At 40.6% G+C, this 16,601-nt stretch overlaps 1 protein-coding gene across 4 annotated transcripts in view; it reads left to right on the top strand.

Annotated features, from left to right (window-relative positions):
- CTTNBP2NL (CTTNBP2 N-terminal like) overlaps nucleotides 1-14,426 on the top strand; it is a 33,706-nt gene extending 19,280 nt beyond the window's left edge. For all 4 annotated transcript variants that reach the window (XM_067558802.1, XM_067558803.1, XM_067558805.1 and 1 more), the window contains exons 3-5: nucleotides 6,492-6,722; nucleotides 9,133-9,240; nucleotides 10,185-14,426. In XM_067558802.1, the coding sequence (XP_067414903.1) occupies nucleotides 6,492-6,722; nucleotides 9,133-9,240; nucleotides 10,185-11,624 (1,779 nt within the window). In that variant the 3' untranslated portion in view covers nucleotides 11,625-14,426. The remainder of the gene's footprint in view (nucleotides 1-6,491; nucleotides 6,723-9,132; nucleotides 9,241-10,184) is intronic.
- The last annotated feature ends 2,175 nt before the right edge of the window (nucleotides 14,427-16,601 follow it).

Here is a 16,601-nt window from a genome sequence, read left to right as displayed (position 1 = left end):
GCACTGTGTGTGTATCTTGGTTTTGTTTTGCTGGGTTTTGTTTTTATTTGTTTCTACAGAAGTGGACTGGGTGTTAAGTTGTACTAACGGGGAGGGAGGGACCCTTCTTAATTCTTTATAGAGTCTGATCAGAACTTTCTGTAAAGCTTATCTTTGAGAGCGATGAGCTAGGAGTAAATTTTTTCAGAAGTCCTTATAATACTAGGAGTGTTAATACCAGTTTAAGCTGGAATTTATTTGAGTTTTTGTTGTGATAGTGTGTAACCACTACAGGGTTAGATTCAATTTTTAAAAAACAGCTTGCCCATCAACACAACTGGGCCAGCTGGATATACAGATATTTTTTAATTTATTGAAAGGCTTTCCAGTCCTTGGATTGCTTAAATGTTCCCACACAATTATAGTTGTTTGGTTTACTCATGTTTTGTATTACTTCAGAAACAATTGAGGATTTTTTTTCCCCTCTATCTATTAAAAAAATCAATCCACTAGTTTTTCCTGTGATTCATTTAAACCACTGACAGCTCATTTATCCAAGACAGCCATCACATTTCCTGGGCTGATCTTTTTCCTTCCTCTCTTATGTAAGGCAACAAGTTTCTAAATTCTGATCAAACATATTTGGAGGGGGTGCGTGCGTGCGTGTGTTGGGAGGGGGTTGGGAGAGGGAGGAGCAGATGCTGTTGATTGCAGCTCCAAGATAGTATTCCAGGATATCTGTCCACAACACTTACTGAAATAGGTGTGTGTGTTTTCTTTTGCAGGGAGATTGGGTATTTGTGTCTCCCCTCCCAACCGGTCCCCATCAGTGTAACTTAACACACTGTCCACTTCTGTGGAAGCAGAGTTTACTTCTGTTCCATGATAGTCAGGAGCCTTGTGATTAGAAGGGTAGGGGTATAGACAAGACTGTAAAATGAATACCCAACCATTCTCACTATCAGGTAACCCGAGTGACACTGCATTCTGTCTTTGTTAGACAAAGCTTGTGACGTGGAAGCCTCAATATATTTTCTCTATAAAGTATCTCTAATTCCTTTAAGAAATTTGCTGCTCTAATAAAAGGATGTTGTCAGGAGAGAAAATGCATTAGTAGCATTTTGGGAGGAGACTTTCAAAGGACAAAAGGGAGTTAGGCACCCAGCTCCCATTTGTGTCTCTGAAACAGTCCCCCTTAAATTATTAAAACTGAAGTAACTTTAAAACTCCAGCTTTGTGCCATTCTTGCTATTTGCCTTTTTCCATTTGTCTGTTTTATGTCAACTAGCCCGTTTCATGTTTGTTTCTAGAGAGTATCACTATTGTTCTCATGCATGGGTCCAAAACGCTAATGTTGGCGTTTCCAGCTGTGCAGGGGGATGTTTACGTTTTAAATTGCATTTATTGGAATGTTATGCAAATGTTATCCATACTGAGTTTTGAAAGTCCCCTCTCTTTGTTTTTAACCACACCTAACTTTTCTACCTAAAATATGTCCTGAAAACGATTGTTCTGTGCCTCTTACAAGTCATGTCTGTCTTCTCTTTAATAAGTGAAAAGCCTGAAACAATAGATTGTTAGGGTGACATTGTTTCGCTCTGCATTCAGTGTGGATATCTTGTTTTTCCTATCCTTGAACAGCTGCATGTCATTTAACAGGATCAACAAAGAGTCATGGCTGTGTGGAACCAATGTTTAAACTCTTTATTAATTCTGAAAAGGCTACTGTATTTAATTTGGTATGGCTTACTTATGTGTTTATGTTCATAAAGATACCCAGATGTGTGCATGCTTATGTATAAAACTATAATACACACTAATGACACACAGAAGGCAGTTGTTAGGGCCACATGTCTCAAGTGGCAAAGCCATATGTTATGCATGCTCTCCCTGGATCTGGGAAAACTGTAACAATCTTTTTTTATGTAGTGACTTTTTTCTCTGTGGATTCCACAGTGCTTTGCAAATGATGTACAGAACAGCGCCAGTGAAATTCAACCACTTCTGGGATGGTAGGTAGGCAGTAACCAACCAGCACTCAACATGCTGCAGAGTCCTCTGAAAAGGGAATATTTTAGCCCAGGGCACTAGGGCAAACTCCTACTCTTAAAGTTGCCTGTATGATCTTTTAAGAACAGACAAGATATTTTTGTTTTTGTTTAAAGGTCCTGCCTAAAAGCCCTATACCCGGAAAAATGCATGATACTCTACTTACCTTGGAAGGATGAAGGGCTGAGTTACCCCTGAGACAGGATTAATATCTATGGCTCTAGGGAGTCTATTGCAGTGTTTCTCAACCTTTCTGATACCAGAGACCACCTTGCTGCCTTCCTAAACTGTATCAGGTAGATCTCAGGGGCTGGCACAAAGGCATCTCCTCTGGATGGTATGTTTGCTACACTGAACACCAGGTCTGTCTTAAGATGGAAACATTTTGGGTGAGATTTTCAATGCTCAGCATTGGTATGTTTTCCATTAAAGTCAATGGTGAAATTCCCATGGACTTCAATTGGAGCAAAGTTAGGCCAATGAGTGCTTTTGAAAATCTCAGCCCTGTGCATTCTTCCCCTCTCCACCACCATACACACCTTTTCTTTTATGTCTGCAGTTGTTCACTGTTCTGCAATTGAAGCCATGTGCCTTTGATTCTAATTCTTAGCAGAAGAGGAAGGTGACTTTTTAAAACTTTTTCCTTGTATGTTACTTATTTTCTTTTGAACTTTTTTAGTAAATGTTCAAAGCAGTGCGGAGAGCCAACATCGTATACAAGAGCCCAACAAACTCCTTCTGTAGTGCAGTGATGGGTTCCAAATTTTGTTTTTATAGGATACCAAGTGTGCTGGGTTTTTTAATTCTTGTGTGTGTCATTGAAAGAAATGAGTGATGGATGATTAAACTATTAAACACACCTCCTACTCAATGGTTGTCATTAGACCTCAAGTACCCAGCTTTTATCCACCTACCCCATTGTTCTCTATGCTCTTGTATATGTATATGATGCCTCCTATATGTTACCTATTTGCTGTATCATTTCTACCTACTGCATCTGAGGAAGTGAACTGAGGCTCATGAAAGCTTATGCTTGCTGAAATTAAATTTCTCAGTCTTTAAAGTGCCACAGAACTCTCGTTGTTTTTGCTGTATGCAGACTAACACAGCTACCCCTCTGGAACTAAACTATTTGTGATGCTTTGTTTCATTTCGTCTGTACCTGGGTGAGAATTTTAAGGACTCTTGTTTGCTGACAAGTTATAGATTTATAGGTCATTGTTGGAGTGAAATCTGTAATTGCCTAGCATGAATGTCTTTATGATATTATAGCCAAGAAATCCAGGAGGACACACAAAATTGCTCTTCCAGTGAGACATCACTAAATTATTACATCTCTTAGTCAGGGAGGACTGAATATTTACTGTCTTTCTTTTAAGAGGTTATGGGATACAAGAGTCATGAGACTTGCTGGCTTTATTAATCTCAGTAGTTGGTGGATGGATACCGTAGTGTGCTGAATATATTGTGTAGGGGCTCTGATGCTAATTAGTGGTGTTTAGCTAATGTGCTTGTTCCAGTACAGCACAGACAACAGCTGTGAAAGATCTTTGTGGTTTCTTTGTAGGAGGTTGAGGTTTAAACAGAAGTTGAGTTCAGAGCACTGTGCTGTGTTGCTAGTCAGTCCCATTGAACAGGCTCTTCTAGTCCTTTGTTGTGGTTGTGCTTGTGAGGACATTCACTGAGTTAAAATCCTTCTTTTTAGATTTAAGAACCAGTGAAAAATCTAATCAAGTTAGACATCAGGTTACTTGTAATGACCTCATAAGTTCCATTAAGAGACTCTAGAAGACCTGTTGGACCTTTGTTTTTATCAGTGCTTAAGATCAGATGCTTTTAAGCCATAAACAGTAATGTAATGATGCTTATTAACTCCTTTTATGAGGTAATTTTTGTGTGTAAAGAAGTTGTCATATTTGGGATTAATCTTCCTACACACTTCAGTCCTCAGATGAATGAATGAATCTTCAGTAGATCAGCTCCAAATGCTGTCTGTGACATTAAACTCTTGTAATCTGGTGCTTGAACTTTACAAGTTAAGCAAATGCATGGCCTTCCTTTGTCTTCAGATGCAAAAACTGTTCATAAAAGGCCTTTTTGTTTACATTTGCTCCACTGAGCTCTGTGTTTCTTGGAATAATGATTCTTTAGTAGCTCTGTCCCAGAGTGAGCAAATGGTGTTGATTATGGGTCAAAATGTGATGTAATTAGTGAAATGGAATTTCCTTTATGCAGAAAGCTTTTGTTTTCTCTGAATCTGTGCTTGGAACTGCTTCACTTTTCCCCATACATATAACAAATTGTAGGGAGAGAATAGCATGGACATTTGTTAAAACTCAGGCTATGATACCCTTTTTCACTGGGAAAGGATGCAAAAGCAAAGGTAAGGGTTGGGAGTATCAGTATAGTACATGATGTTATAAATGAGCACATCTGCCTTTGCCAGTGGTTACATTCAGGAGGTGGTAAAGCAGTAATATCTTTTCAGCACATCTAGTACTTGGCATATGAGGACGTTGGAGTGCTTTATGAATGCTGGTGAAATCTCGCACCTCTACCCCTGAGAGGCAGAGAGTTTGGTGTTTTTCAAAGTCTGCAGTTGTCCCACATTTTATAAATTGGTTTTTTTTGTTTGGAGTGGAGGGTGTCACCAGTTGAACACACTTCTACTTAGATAAACTTAGGAAACAAACCCTATTTCGTACATGTGGAGAAGCTGAGACACAGTGAGGTGTGAAGAGGCTTCTTCAAAGTTGCACAGCATTTCAGTGGCAGAGCTAGGAGTGGAACCTAGGAGTCCAGAATTTCTGATCCCCTGTTACAGCCACTAAGCCACATTCATGTAGGGATGGATGCAGTTCAGTGAATTTGACAAAATAAGCAACTTTGATCGTGACTTGGTTTCAGTGACCAAGCTTTGTGGGGTCATTATGGAGAGAGGCGGTCCTTGGCTCTTCAGTTGGACAGAATCCTTTTATTGTTCATCATCTTGTTTCTTTGGTATTTTAATTACAGTTCAAAGACATGGGCATTTGGAGCTGGATTTCCTTTTCTTGCATGTGGCTTCCTGTTGGGAAAAGCAAAAATGGAAATCAGTAGCTTCAACTGAACTGATTCTAGCAGAAAGGAAAATAGAGGGACAAATTTCATGCTCTCGGGTCTGCACTTGGCAAGCCACATATAAGTGAGCCAATGTGCGACAGTTTTGTATTTAATTTGTACTTTCAGTCCCTGCACCGCTGTCTCCCCCTACCACTTTGCCATGTAGCTTGTGAAACTAACTTTTCTTCCTACATCTTGCAGTGGAGGGCAGATTTGATCTTTTAAAATGATGTACTGTGCATGATGATTGGTAAAATAAACGTATTCAGAAATCTGTGGTTCATGTAAAAACCATACAGTGTGTACACAAAAAAAAACCCCAAAACCCAGAAAACCTAAAACACTGCGCACCCCCATCCTGCTCTGTATTAACTTCAAGCTGTACTCTGATGGATGGCATATACTGGTCCTCAGTCACATGTTAGAGAAGTGCAAGTGCTGCTCCTTTTATATACAATTCCTATTAAAGGATTGATGGCTCCTTATTGAGTTAGAAGATAATTGGTTGGAGGACTGGCTGGTCCTGGATTAGTTATAGGACACTGGAGCCTCTCTTCTTTGCTGCAGATTTAAATCCAACGTAAGTTCTAAAACAAGTTAAAACTTTCAAGTTATTGACAAGTTTTTGTCATTTGTTTTTTGACCAGAAGGAGCTCAATTTTTTATATTGTGCTGTGCTTTGGGCTTGGTTGAAATTTTTGGATAGTCAAATTCTGATGCACTTTCAAGAAATCACTAAAAATAATTTTAAAAACTTGTGAAATTTTACTGTTTTGGGGGAAGATTTTTTTGACCTCGGTCTACCAGATTCATAAGGATGGAAAGTTATGTAAGCATTGACTGTGTGTGCTGTGGCCATTGGATAGCTTTTTGTGGGCTGTGAAATAAGTTGTTTGGACTATGTCCAGGTCTCAAAGGACTAGTGCATTCACCACAAAAACCATGACTTTTATGGACCCCCTTGTTATCAGCATCAGCAGAGATGGCGAGGACTAAATGGGCCGTGGAGGCTGCGCTAATTGCCTATTGAGATGTCAGCGTGCTGTCACTGTGAAGAAGCTTTCTGTACTGCTTGCCCAGCTGCTAGTCTGTCTGTCCTATGGATTAGTAGAACTCTTTAGTCTCTGGGACTGTTAACCCAGCACCTTTCATCAGGAAAAGATTTGCAATGCTAGATATTTTTATCCCTCCAGCAGATAACTAAGTCTGTATCACATCTTTCTGCCAAGCAGCAGGGACTTATACATCTCAGAGATGAAACACGATGGGGTATTTAGTCTATCCAGAAATGATTTGTCAGTTTCTATCTAATTCTTCAGTTACCACCTTTTAATAAATTGAAATACATATTTATGTTTCAGGCCCAGCATGGAAACACTTTCATTGAAGAACGCTATGGAAAGTACAATATCAGTGACCCATTAATGGCTCTGCAGAGAGATTTTGAGATGCTGAAGGTTGGAAATCATGGCGAAAAGCAACCCGTTTGCTCCAATCCTTTGTCTATCCTAAAAGTAGTGATGAAACATTGCAAGAATATGCAGGAAAGAATGCTGTCTCAACTAGCTGCTGCAGAAAGCAGGCACAGAAAGGTAGGTTTTAATTTCTATAGAACTCACTAAAAATAATGTATGTTTAGTAATCTGTTGTTGGCTTTAGTGTGGTAAAGAGTGACAGTTACATGCAAAAGGAGTTCCTTTAGTTGCTAAAGAGTCCTATTTTGTAGCTTTAAAAACACTTTAATTAGTCAATATTGTGCAGATAGTGAAGCTTGTATTGAAAATTCAAAGATACATGTACTGCTGTTTTATTAATGGGAGATCTGTGGAAAATATAGGGAGGAAATAGATTACTCAAAATGGGGAATATAGTATGAACTAAACTTTAAAAAAACTTTCTCATTTCCCGTGTCATCATACAGAAAGCTCTGCCAGTTCTAAGCAGCACTGAGTTCTTAGTTCAGTGCTATTTGCTCTGTTCCTGTGGGTTAATTGAATGATCTATACTTGCTTATTTAAAAAAGAAGTAGAATTGGTTGATAGATACTAGTGCAATGCAGCTTCCCCTTATAGACTTTTATAATACACATATATATATATATATATTTTCCTCCAAAAATATTGTTTGACCAGGGCTTTTTTTCATGCCTCTTAAGTATTTTCAATATCGCTTTAGCCATTGCCCAAATTGGCATGAGTGCATAGTAAAGACACACTCAGTAAAAGCCCTGGCCACGTTCTGTTTGGAGGCCCCACCTCTCCAGGGCTGTGCTTTTCTGACACAACTGCGTCTCTTGCAGCGGAAAGCTGCACATGGGTATGAAGACAAATAAGAGCTTCCACTGACTCAACTCATTGGAATCTCACCACTCTTTAGTTTATTTGCCCTTCAGTATAGTTAGTTGCAGAGTTCAGCTTTTGGAAGGGTGTTGACGAGGTGTGTTTGTTTGTTTTTGTTCCTTTCCAAACAAAGTCAAACCAATATTTACTACCAGAGTAGACACTGCAAACAGTAAAATAAGGCAGGCCAAAACAAAATTAGCAGATATGAATTTCTGGCAACAATTGGCAATTATTCAAAAATAGCTCCTTCTCAGTGAGGTCACTGCTTGCTGTGGCGTGATTTGGCAAACCTTGGTCATAGCACTCTTGCAGACCTGTTCCTTTTAGAAGTTGAGGGGGTGGGGGGAAAGGGCCCATTGTGTCTAGTTAATGATGGTGGCCTGTACATTTGCACTCCTGTATGTTGTATTGACTTTGAGACAGTGAGCTGGATTATATTCTGCCTTTTACATTACTACCACCACCACTGTCAGGCGCAGTTCTGTTTGTGGAATATTTACTACATCTGTGTAAGAGGAAGAAAGCCGCGTGACTTTTAGATTCCAGACAGGGTATATAGGGATGACATTTACTTTGTAAACAGATCCAAGATTACTTCCAGTTTAACATGTAAGTCATTGAAAGGATAAATAGGAAACACGACTTCACTTTTTCAGCCATATATTTGGCTATAATCACTTTTTTAAAACCAAATTAGCCATTTCCCTAAGGCTTACTACTGTGTTTGTGCAAGATGTCTAGAAACTGAGTTTGTAAGAAGAATTGAGTAAATGCTGAGTTCTTGGTGAATGTATGTAGGAGAACTGGAATTTTGGTCATGACGTGCTGCAGAGTTGCCATGTCCCACTGGGAAGTTTGTATGTTGGCTTTGTTGCTAAGTTAATGGAATCTCAGTTTTTCTTGTAATTCAATGTAGAATTCCAAGGAGCTTCTTGACTGGTCCTTATAGCAGGCAGTTTTGTTTCAAGTGTTTATTTTGCTCTCAAAAGAACAAATTAGAGTTCTTTAAAATAAACTTGTTTTGTCAAATCAGACTAAAATATTTCTGCTGCACGCTTCAAATCTCTCCCAAGATACAGCAAAGAGAGAAAATATCTTAATGCAAATTGCCATTGAACCAATATCGAAAAATATATGGATATATAATGGTTAGTAAACTGAATCATGAAGACTGACATTCTCTGAGGCTGGTTTTTGTATTAATGATCTTCTCAGGAAATCCCATCTCAGGCATCAGTCAGCCAGTAACCGAAAAAACTGATATTCTGTGAGGAAAATACTTCCTTTCAAACTTTTTAAAGCTCCACTATAAGCTGGAGGCAAACATACAAGTTATCTATTGAAGGCTAAAATAAGACCACAGGGAGAGTGAGTTTCTAACCTATATTCTTACACACAGCACTTTCTGGTTTGCAGATCTGTGCAAGGCAGTGGTTCTGACATTGTTCAAGATATGCTTGCTCCCACGTACAACTTTGGGTTGGGTCTTTGTGTCTATGTAGTTGAATTTTGATACTTTGTGTCACTCTTTGGTCTAAATTAGGCCCTACTAATGGTTGGAGGTCTCGTTTAGTATCTGGACTCTCATCTTTCGAGCGCTCATGTAAATGCTTTTCTGTACAAAGATGACTGAAGTGTCTGGTTTTTTTGCACTTGGAAGGTGATCCTGGATCTCGAGGAAGAAAGGCAGCGGCATGCCCAAGATGCTGCTGAAGGAGATGACGTCACCTACATGTTGGAGAAGGAGCGGGAGCGGCTGACTCAGCAGGTGCGCCTTGGGAGTTGATAATTGGCTGCACCACCCCACGCCCCACCCCCTGAGAGCTGTGTGCTCTCAGAAAACAGATATACTAAGTCTGGTGATGAAGCACTACATCTGTCTAATTGTACCTCTATATTAAATAAATATTAAGGGTATGACTCCGCACATTTCCTGGCTTTTGTCAACCAGACGTAAAATACCAGTTTTGGCCTGCCCGGTTTTGCATGTGTGAAATGGGTTAAGATGTTCACATGCCAAGAGAGCTTGTTTCAGCTTTAAAACTGAAGAGCTCAGAAAGCAGGCTGCACTTAAAGGCAGAACAATCTGTGTTCCACCCTGTGACTCTCTGATACTTTGCAGTACTGGTGCAGAACTCCCAAACTAGTAGGGGGAAGAATTGCTATACTTGTTGAGAGAGGACAGCAATGCAGATTCGTGTTCTTGCTTTATCCGTAACTCAAGAGCAATAGAAAGCTGTCGTTTTAGACTTTAGACCTCCATTAACATTTCTAAATGGCATTATAAAGCAGACTGAAGGGAAAAAAGGAATAAGTAGGAGGGAACTTTAAAGGAAGCTTCCATATGGTAGACGGTTGGTGCATATTACGCTAAAGGTAAACAACTGAAAATTTCTCATCAGTGACTATATAAGTGGTATACTAACGCTAAAGGTACATACATGCCAAAAACTGATGTCAGCTGTTTGCCATGCAGGAGTTGGTGACCTCACAGACACCTAAACTAGAACAGGAAACCATGCTGCTTTGTGTTTGGTGCTAGTGAGGCCATCTGTTGCTGGAATATTTAGGAGTGTGAGCTCCAGTAGATGAGAAAATGTCTTCAGATCTGCAGCTCTACCCCATTAATTCTTTGGAGTGTTGAAAGTTGTCTCATTTGTGTATGAGAGGTTTTTTAATTCCCTCTGAGAACCCTTCTCTTTTCATTTCCAGTTGGAATTTGAAAGGACCCAAGTGAAGAAATTTGAAAAAGAGCAAAAGAAGCTGTCAAGCCAGTTGGAGGAAGAGAGGGCACGCCACAAGCAGGTGTCCTCCATGCTTGTGCTGGAATGCAAGAAAGCCACAACCAAGGTAGTGGAAGAGGGACAGAAGGCAGGGGAGCTGAGCTTGAAACTGGAGAAAGAAAGGAGCAAAGTGAGCAAGTTGGAGGAGGAGCTGGCCTCCAAGAGGAAGCGGGGCTTGCAGATGGAGGCACAGGTGGAAAAGCAGCTCTCTGAGTTCGATATTGAAAGAGAACAGCTGAGAGCCAAGCTGAACAGAGAAGAGAACCGGACAAAGGCACTCAAGGAAGAGGTGGAGAACCTGAAAAAATCCCTGAAAGAACTGGAGATCCCTTGCCAGGGCAGCAGCCCTGCTGAGCACTCACAGCAAAACCCCTTAATGATGTCCAGAGGTGTAGCAACAGAGAGCCTCCTGGCAAGGTCTGTGTCTTGCCAGACAGAAAGTTTCCAGGCAGACAGAACCGACCTGGGCAGCCCTGCCATTCCTACCCATCCCTATGCCAAAGCAAATGGGCACTGTGACACAGATATGCAAACAAGCGGTGAGCTAGTGCAGACAAACATAGCAGAGAACCAGGCACCGCTGAGAGAGAAGCCTGCTGGGCCAGTCCCAGAAAGTGCAGTTGAGAATGGAAGTTCCCCTGTAAGAACAGAATCTCCTGTGTATATGATCCCACAGCTTCCTTCCAGTGGGACCTCTCTCTCTCCCAGCAGCACAGCTGCCTCATCTCTGACATCCTCTCCATGCTCGTCCCCAGTTCTGACTAAACGTTTGGTAGGAGCTTCAGCAAGCAGCCCTGGTTACCAGTCGTCCTACCAGGTGGGGATCAACCAACGTTTCCATGCTGCCCGACACAAATTTCAGTCCCAAGCTGATCAGGAGCATCAGTCAAGTGGCCTACAGAGCCCACCGTCCAGGGATTTGTCTCCTACCCTTGGCGACACCTCTGCTGCCAAACAATTAGCCCGCAATACCGTCACTCAGGTTCTTTCCAGATTCACCAGTCATCAGGGACCTATAAAGCCAGTCTCTCCCAATAGTTCGCCCTTTGGCACAGACTATCGGAATCTAGCAAATGCTGTGAGCCCAAAAAGTGAATCCAGCCCAGGCAAAGTTTCTAGCCCACTGAGCCCATTGTCTCCTGGAATTAAATCACCAACAATCCCTAGAGCAGAAAGAGGGAATCCTCCACCTATTCCTCCAAAGAAACCTGGCCTGGCTCAGTCCCCGGCCACTCCTACCCCACTAACCAAAACCCCTTCCCAGGCATCCTCTCTTGGTGCCGCCATGGACATGGCAACTAACTGCTCTAACAATGCTGTAGTAGCAAATGGCAAAGACATTGAGATATTGTTGCCAACTAATAGCTAGTCTTTAGAAAGTGTGAATGTAGCATTCCATGACTTAGCATCCTGGAGCTAAGAGACACTGTTTTATCCACTCCACTTTATTTATTTGGATAGTAGCAGAATGTATCTGTATAATGCATTTAGTGTATTTTCTTTTTTAAAATAGGTAGGAAATTATTTTTAGGTTGATGTATAAACCTTCCCTGTAGAGCTGTACAGTTGTCTCTAAAGGTATCTCATGTCAGCAGTTGGATGAAAAAAGGAGAGAAGAAAATTTTGTGCTGGGCGTTAACTAGTGAACTGCAATGGGACTGAAGCATTAATTGTAAATTATGCAGAAATAACTTGTGCAGACTTATTCCAGATGAAAATTGTATAAAAAGTGCCTGAACTAAGCCTGTGATATGAATGTGGTTCTCTGTACAAAACAAAAAAGGGACCATCTAAATGCAGAAATAACAGCTCTTCTATGAATCATGAATGTTTAAATCAACACTGTTTTAATCCTTTTTAATTGTTCTTAAATCAAGTTTGTAAACAATGTGCTACAGAATGAAAATCTTTCAAAGGTGACCACCAAAGGTGAGTGGCCCCAGTTTTGCCCTGTCATATTAGGATGTAGCTCTTGTTGACCTCAAGGAGGAGATGCACATGAGCATGTTAGGGTAGAATTTGGTCCTAGTGTTGAGCTCTCTGCAGCCCAAACCCTTGTCTTTGCCACTGGAGTTGTCCAAAAACAGTGGCAGTGTTAAACAATCAGGTTCCTAATTTTCTTGCGGTTCATTAATTTTCTACATAGCTGTCTCACTGTAGATTAAATGGCTAAAGATTCATTCCTGGTGCTTCACCTTTGATTTTAAAATTCTTCAAAGTGTGTGTGTGTGTGTGTGTGTGTGTGTGTGTGTGTGTGTGTGTGTGTGTGTGTGTGTGTGTGTGTGTGTGAGAGACACTTTGGAGATAAGGATCTTGCTATTACTTGAAAAGAGAAATCAGTAGTCATTCTGACAGTAAGATGGGATCTTTACTATAATCAAAAGCAATAACTTAAGTTGCTCCCTTTGTAACAATACTGTATGTCAGACTGACCGATTTTACTGATTAGTTTGCTATAAGATCCTGCTGCCTGCATTGGCTGCAGCTGTGGAACCAAATCATTACTTTTTCATGTATAGATATGCATATATGTATAGATAGATAGATGCATTCATGTACATGTTATACACATAATGCATATATAAATCTTAGTCTAGTTATGTTATTGAGGTTCTCAGTAATTCATAAAGAAAAGGTGGAAAATACATTTTTAAGATTCTAAAACAGAGCAGATTTTTAATTAAAGAACAATGATCTGCCTGACTTTTGGAGGCAGACATTAAGTTGTTCAGTAGCTTGGACAGTGGGTGCTGAAGCAATTTGCAACAGATTCAGTAATTTTTAGCTGTGTTGTAAAGTAAACAGTGAGTTTGCAGACGTCACCACAAAGCTGTGTTGCATATGCTACTCACATTCAAATAGGACAGTACAGTCTAGAGTGTTAAGATATTGCAGTAATGGACACTAAATGTAACATGATCAATAGAACCAAGATCAGTGGTACAGTCTTGGCAAATGAGTGTATATCCCAAATGCCAGATGACATGGACTGTGAGACACTGATCCTAAACTTGGAAATCAGTTTTGCTGCTTCATGTCCGGCCATTTTTAACTGCTCTGTCTACAGCAGCATGGGCCTGCATCTGAAGAAGAATTTCTCACATTTGGATGCTTGCTCCTCTGTTTTAGTTATTCAGCACTCAGCTAAACAAAGCACTTGATACTTTATTGTAGGAAAGATTCCTGCAGTGGTTGGGAGGATGCACTACTGTACATGATCTGATAGGTCTCGTCCAGCTTTGAGTCTTAATTTATAGGAACCTCAGAGTTCTTGAACTGCTTTAGTAGATCATATCCTAGCTAACCCTTTTCTACCCCCACCCCCTCCAAACCCCTATGACAGGTCTTTGGTATTATACAATGGAGATGGTTAGATATGTTTTTATGGACTTCTAAATAATAAATTTATGCACCGTTGTTCCTGTTTAATTGTAATGGTCTACACACCAAGAGTAGGAAAAATAGTAGCACCCTATAGTTAAATAGGTAGAGACTCTTGGGAAAGCACATTTAAAATTTGATCTGACCACAGCAAACTTTTTCCTGATAAGAGTAACAGCTGAAAATTGATGAGTGAATGGATTTTAGCGAGAGTATCATTTTAACCCAAAATTGAGTGTGTTCTATCAACTGTTCTAACCTGTTTCCTTGCTTTTACACTAATCTTAAGTGGTATTATACCATTTCTTTATGATATGACTCTATACAGAGAGATATACTATAGTGAAGTTTATTTCTTAGGAAATGCACTGAATACTGTATTTCTTCTGCAATGTAATATGGGGAGGGGAAATGCAAGAGAAAATGTGTATTTTTGCTAGTAGCCTATCTTCTGAGATAAACTAAGCACAAATATTAAAATGGATTCAGCTAATCTAATAAGAAATTTAGGGTTAGTATTTAAATTTTGTATGTAGATTCTGTGTGTGGAAGCAACTAAAACTTTCTTCTATGATTCACATCTTAGTTATAAGCAGGCATTGCTGCAGAGCTGTGTCAGTGGCTGATGGGGTTATAATGAAGTGCAGAATGTATACACTAGTATTCATTAACATTTGTAAATTTGTAAAGCCAAATGTACCAAGCAGAAGTCTTTAATCATTTTTATAGCTGACAGCATTAAACGTGTTAAACGTTCATACTATCAATAAAGTATTTTATTTTTAAGATCTGACTGTTGTGCAAGAAAATGTTTTTAAAAAATGGTTCTATGCGCTAATGGCCTGCTGAGTATCTGTAAATGCCACTTGCAATCAAGCTGTCTGTTATATCCTTAATGCTTGTTTTTGCATGTTACACAGCCACAAAAGGAAGATGGTCTGGAGACTCCTGCTTATGCAGCAGGGACACCTAGAAGATTGTGGCTCCCCAAATTAAAGGTATCTTGTTGCCTAAAGTACAAATGACAGTGATTTTAGGTCTCTTGAAGACACCTAGCATGTCATCTTTGCTTCTGTTAGGGCGGCTTGAGCTATGTGGGATTCATGTCTGTTCAAATCTGTGAACAAATGGCCAGCATATTGCATATTTCTATACTTACTGCTTGCCTTAAATGAAAGTTAGTGTGAACTATGTTAATTAATTAGACATGGGTAGGAAACACATGGGTTTTTTAGATTGTTTTGATTGAACAGTTAAGCCTGGGGAAGATCATCCATCACTAAATCATAAGTCCTACTTCTGCAGGCTTTGGATGCTTTGGAGTGCATTTCAGTTTTACATGAAATTGCAAGTGCCTTTTGAAATGGCAGTTTTAAATACAGCAATATTCAAGAGGCTGGAGAGATGTTGGTCATTATTTAATAATGGGTTTTCACATCATTATATACATTTACTCTTGACTTGGAGGGCAACTTGTTTTGGGGATTGGGTTTAAAATCAAGAGCAGGAATTAAGAGTGTAGTCAGCTGTTCAGTGTTGCTTAAACTAGCACAGTTTATGCAAAGGTGGACGGATGCTGTAACCTGCACAACACAACACCCCTTCCTCCGTGCAGAAACATTCATCTCTGTGCCGGCCAGGAATTGAACCCAGGAGTCTCCCACATGGGAAGCGAGAATTGTACCACTGAACCCCACACCCTCCTCTACAGTCTTCATTCCTATCAGCGTTTGTTTTTTAAGCTGGTTTATCAAAATCCATATGCTGTCGTCATTTACCCAGTGATTAAACTATTCATGCTGTTGGTTCACAGCCATCTGTACCAGGACTGAAGTTTAGGATTCTGACATTTTAAAGATTCATAGTTATGTATGTCCTCTTGCGACCGCATCTTCTGGGTGGGTTATTTATTGTTTTATTATATTAGCATCTAGGGACCCAGCTGTACTAGGCACTATACACGCACACAGCTAAAGACAGTGCCCATCCCAAACAGCTTACAATCTATATAGACAATATGGTGGGCCAGAGACTGGAAGTGACAGAGCTGGGACTAGAACCCAGTCTCTCGACTCCCAGCCCAATGCCCTATCCACTGGACAATGCTGTCTCAACAGAGGCGAAATACTGCTGCTCTGCCTTAGCTCCAACACTGCTCTTATAAAGCATTACCCTCACGTAAGATGGAAAGTAGTTCAGGATCCAGTGCTTGTGAGCTGGAATCTCCAGTTACTAATGTCTCGTGTGCAAGATGGCCATGGTAGCATTTTCACCATTGCCCAGCTGGCACCAGATCTGCTCATTCAACTTGCCTTGACCCCGCTAGTTCTGCAGCCTGTGGCCAGAGAGTACTTGCGAATGGTTCAAGTGACTGGACAGCAGGGTGATGTCTGGTATAAACACAGCTGGCAAGCAGCAGGAATTCTGCAGGCAGCCCCCTTTCCACTGTAGTGAGTCAGTGTATTACATTAGCATGCCCTCTGCACCTGGAGGTGTTGTCCTTCAGGTACAATGTAAAAGTAAACCCACACCACCTGTGCCTTTTGATAGTCCTCTAGCATTTTAGATTGATCTGAACCTGTTTCTAGGGCACCTCCCAACCGAAGTGCTGCAGCATTAGTGCTCCTGTGTCTTGCAACATGGAGAGGGTGTTAACCCAGTGTCCTGGTGAGGTTCCAAATGAAGTATTCGCATTCTGCTGACCTAGATTCCCTCTGCAGCGTCCGCTGGGTGAATGGTGCTTTGGTGTGTTGTTCAGAAGGGGACTGTATTTCAGTGCACCAGCGGCTGTTCAACTGTTTCTGTGAAGCGCTTTGCTGTCCTTAGGAGTGAAAGCAGCCATTCCAAGTCATGTTTTAATTGAAATTTACAGTTCACAGGTGCTAAGGAGATGTGCTTCTTGCTATGCAAGTAATTTGGGTGCTGTACTGAGCAAACTGGGAGAGATTTCTCCATCGGAGCTGCA

Source organism: Emydura macquarii, unplaced genomic scaffold, assembly GCF_026122565.2.
Source record: "Emydura macquarii macquarii isolate MOO-44397 ecotype Brisbane River unplaced genomic scaffold, CSIRO-AGI_Emac_v2 contig_2184, whole genome shotgun sequence".
NCBI classification, from domain to species: domain Eukaryota; kingdom Metazoa; phylum Chordata; order Testudines; family Chelidae; genus Emydura; species Emydura macquarii.
Note: the sequence above shows the minus strand (reverse complement) of the source record. Positions and strands in the feature narration are given on the sequence as shown.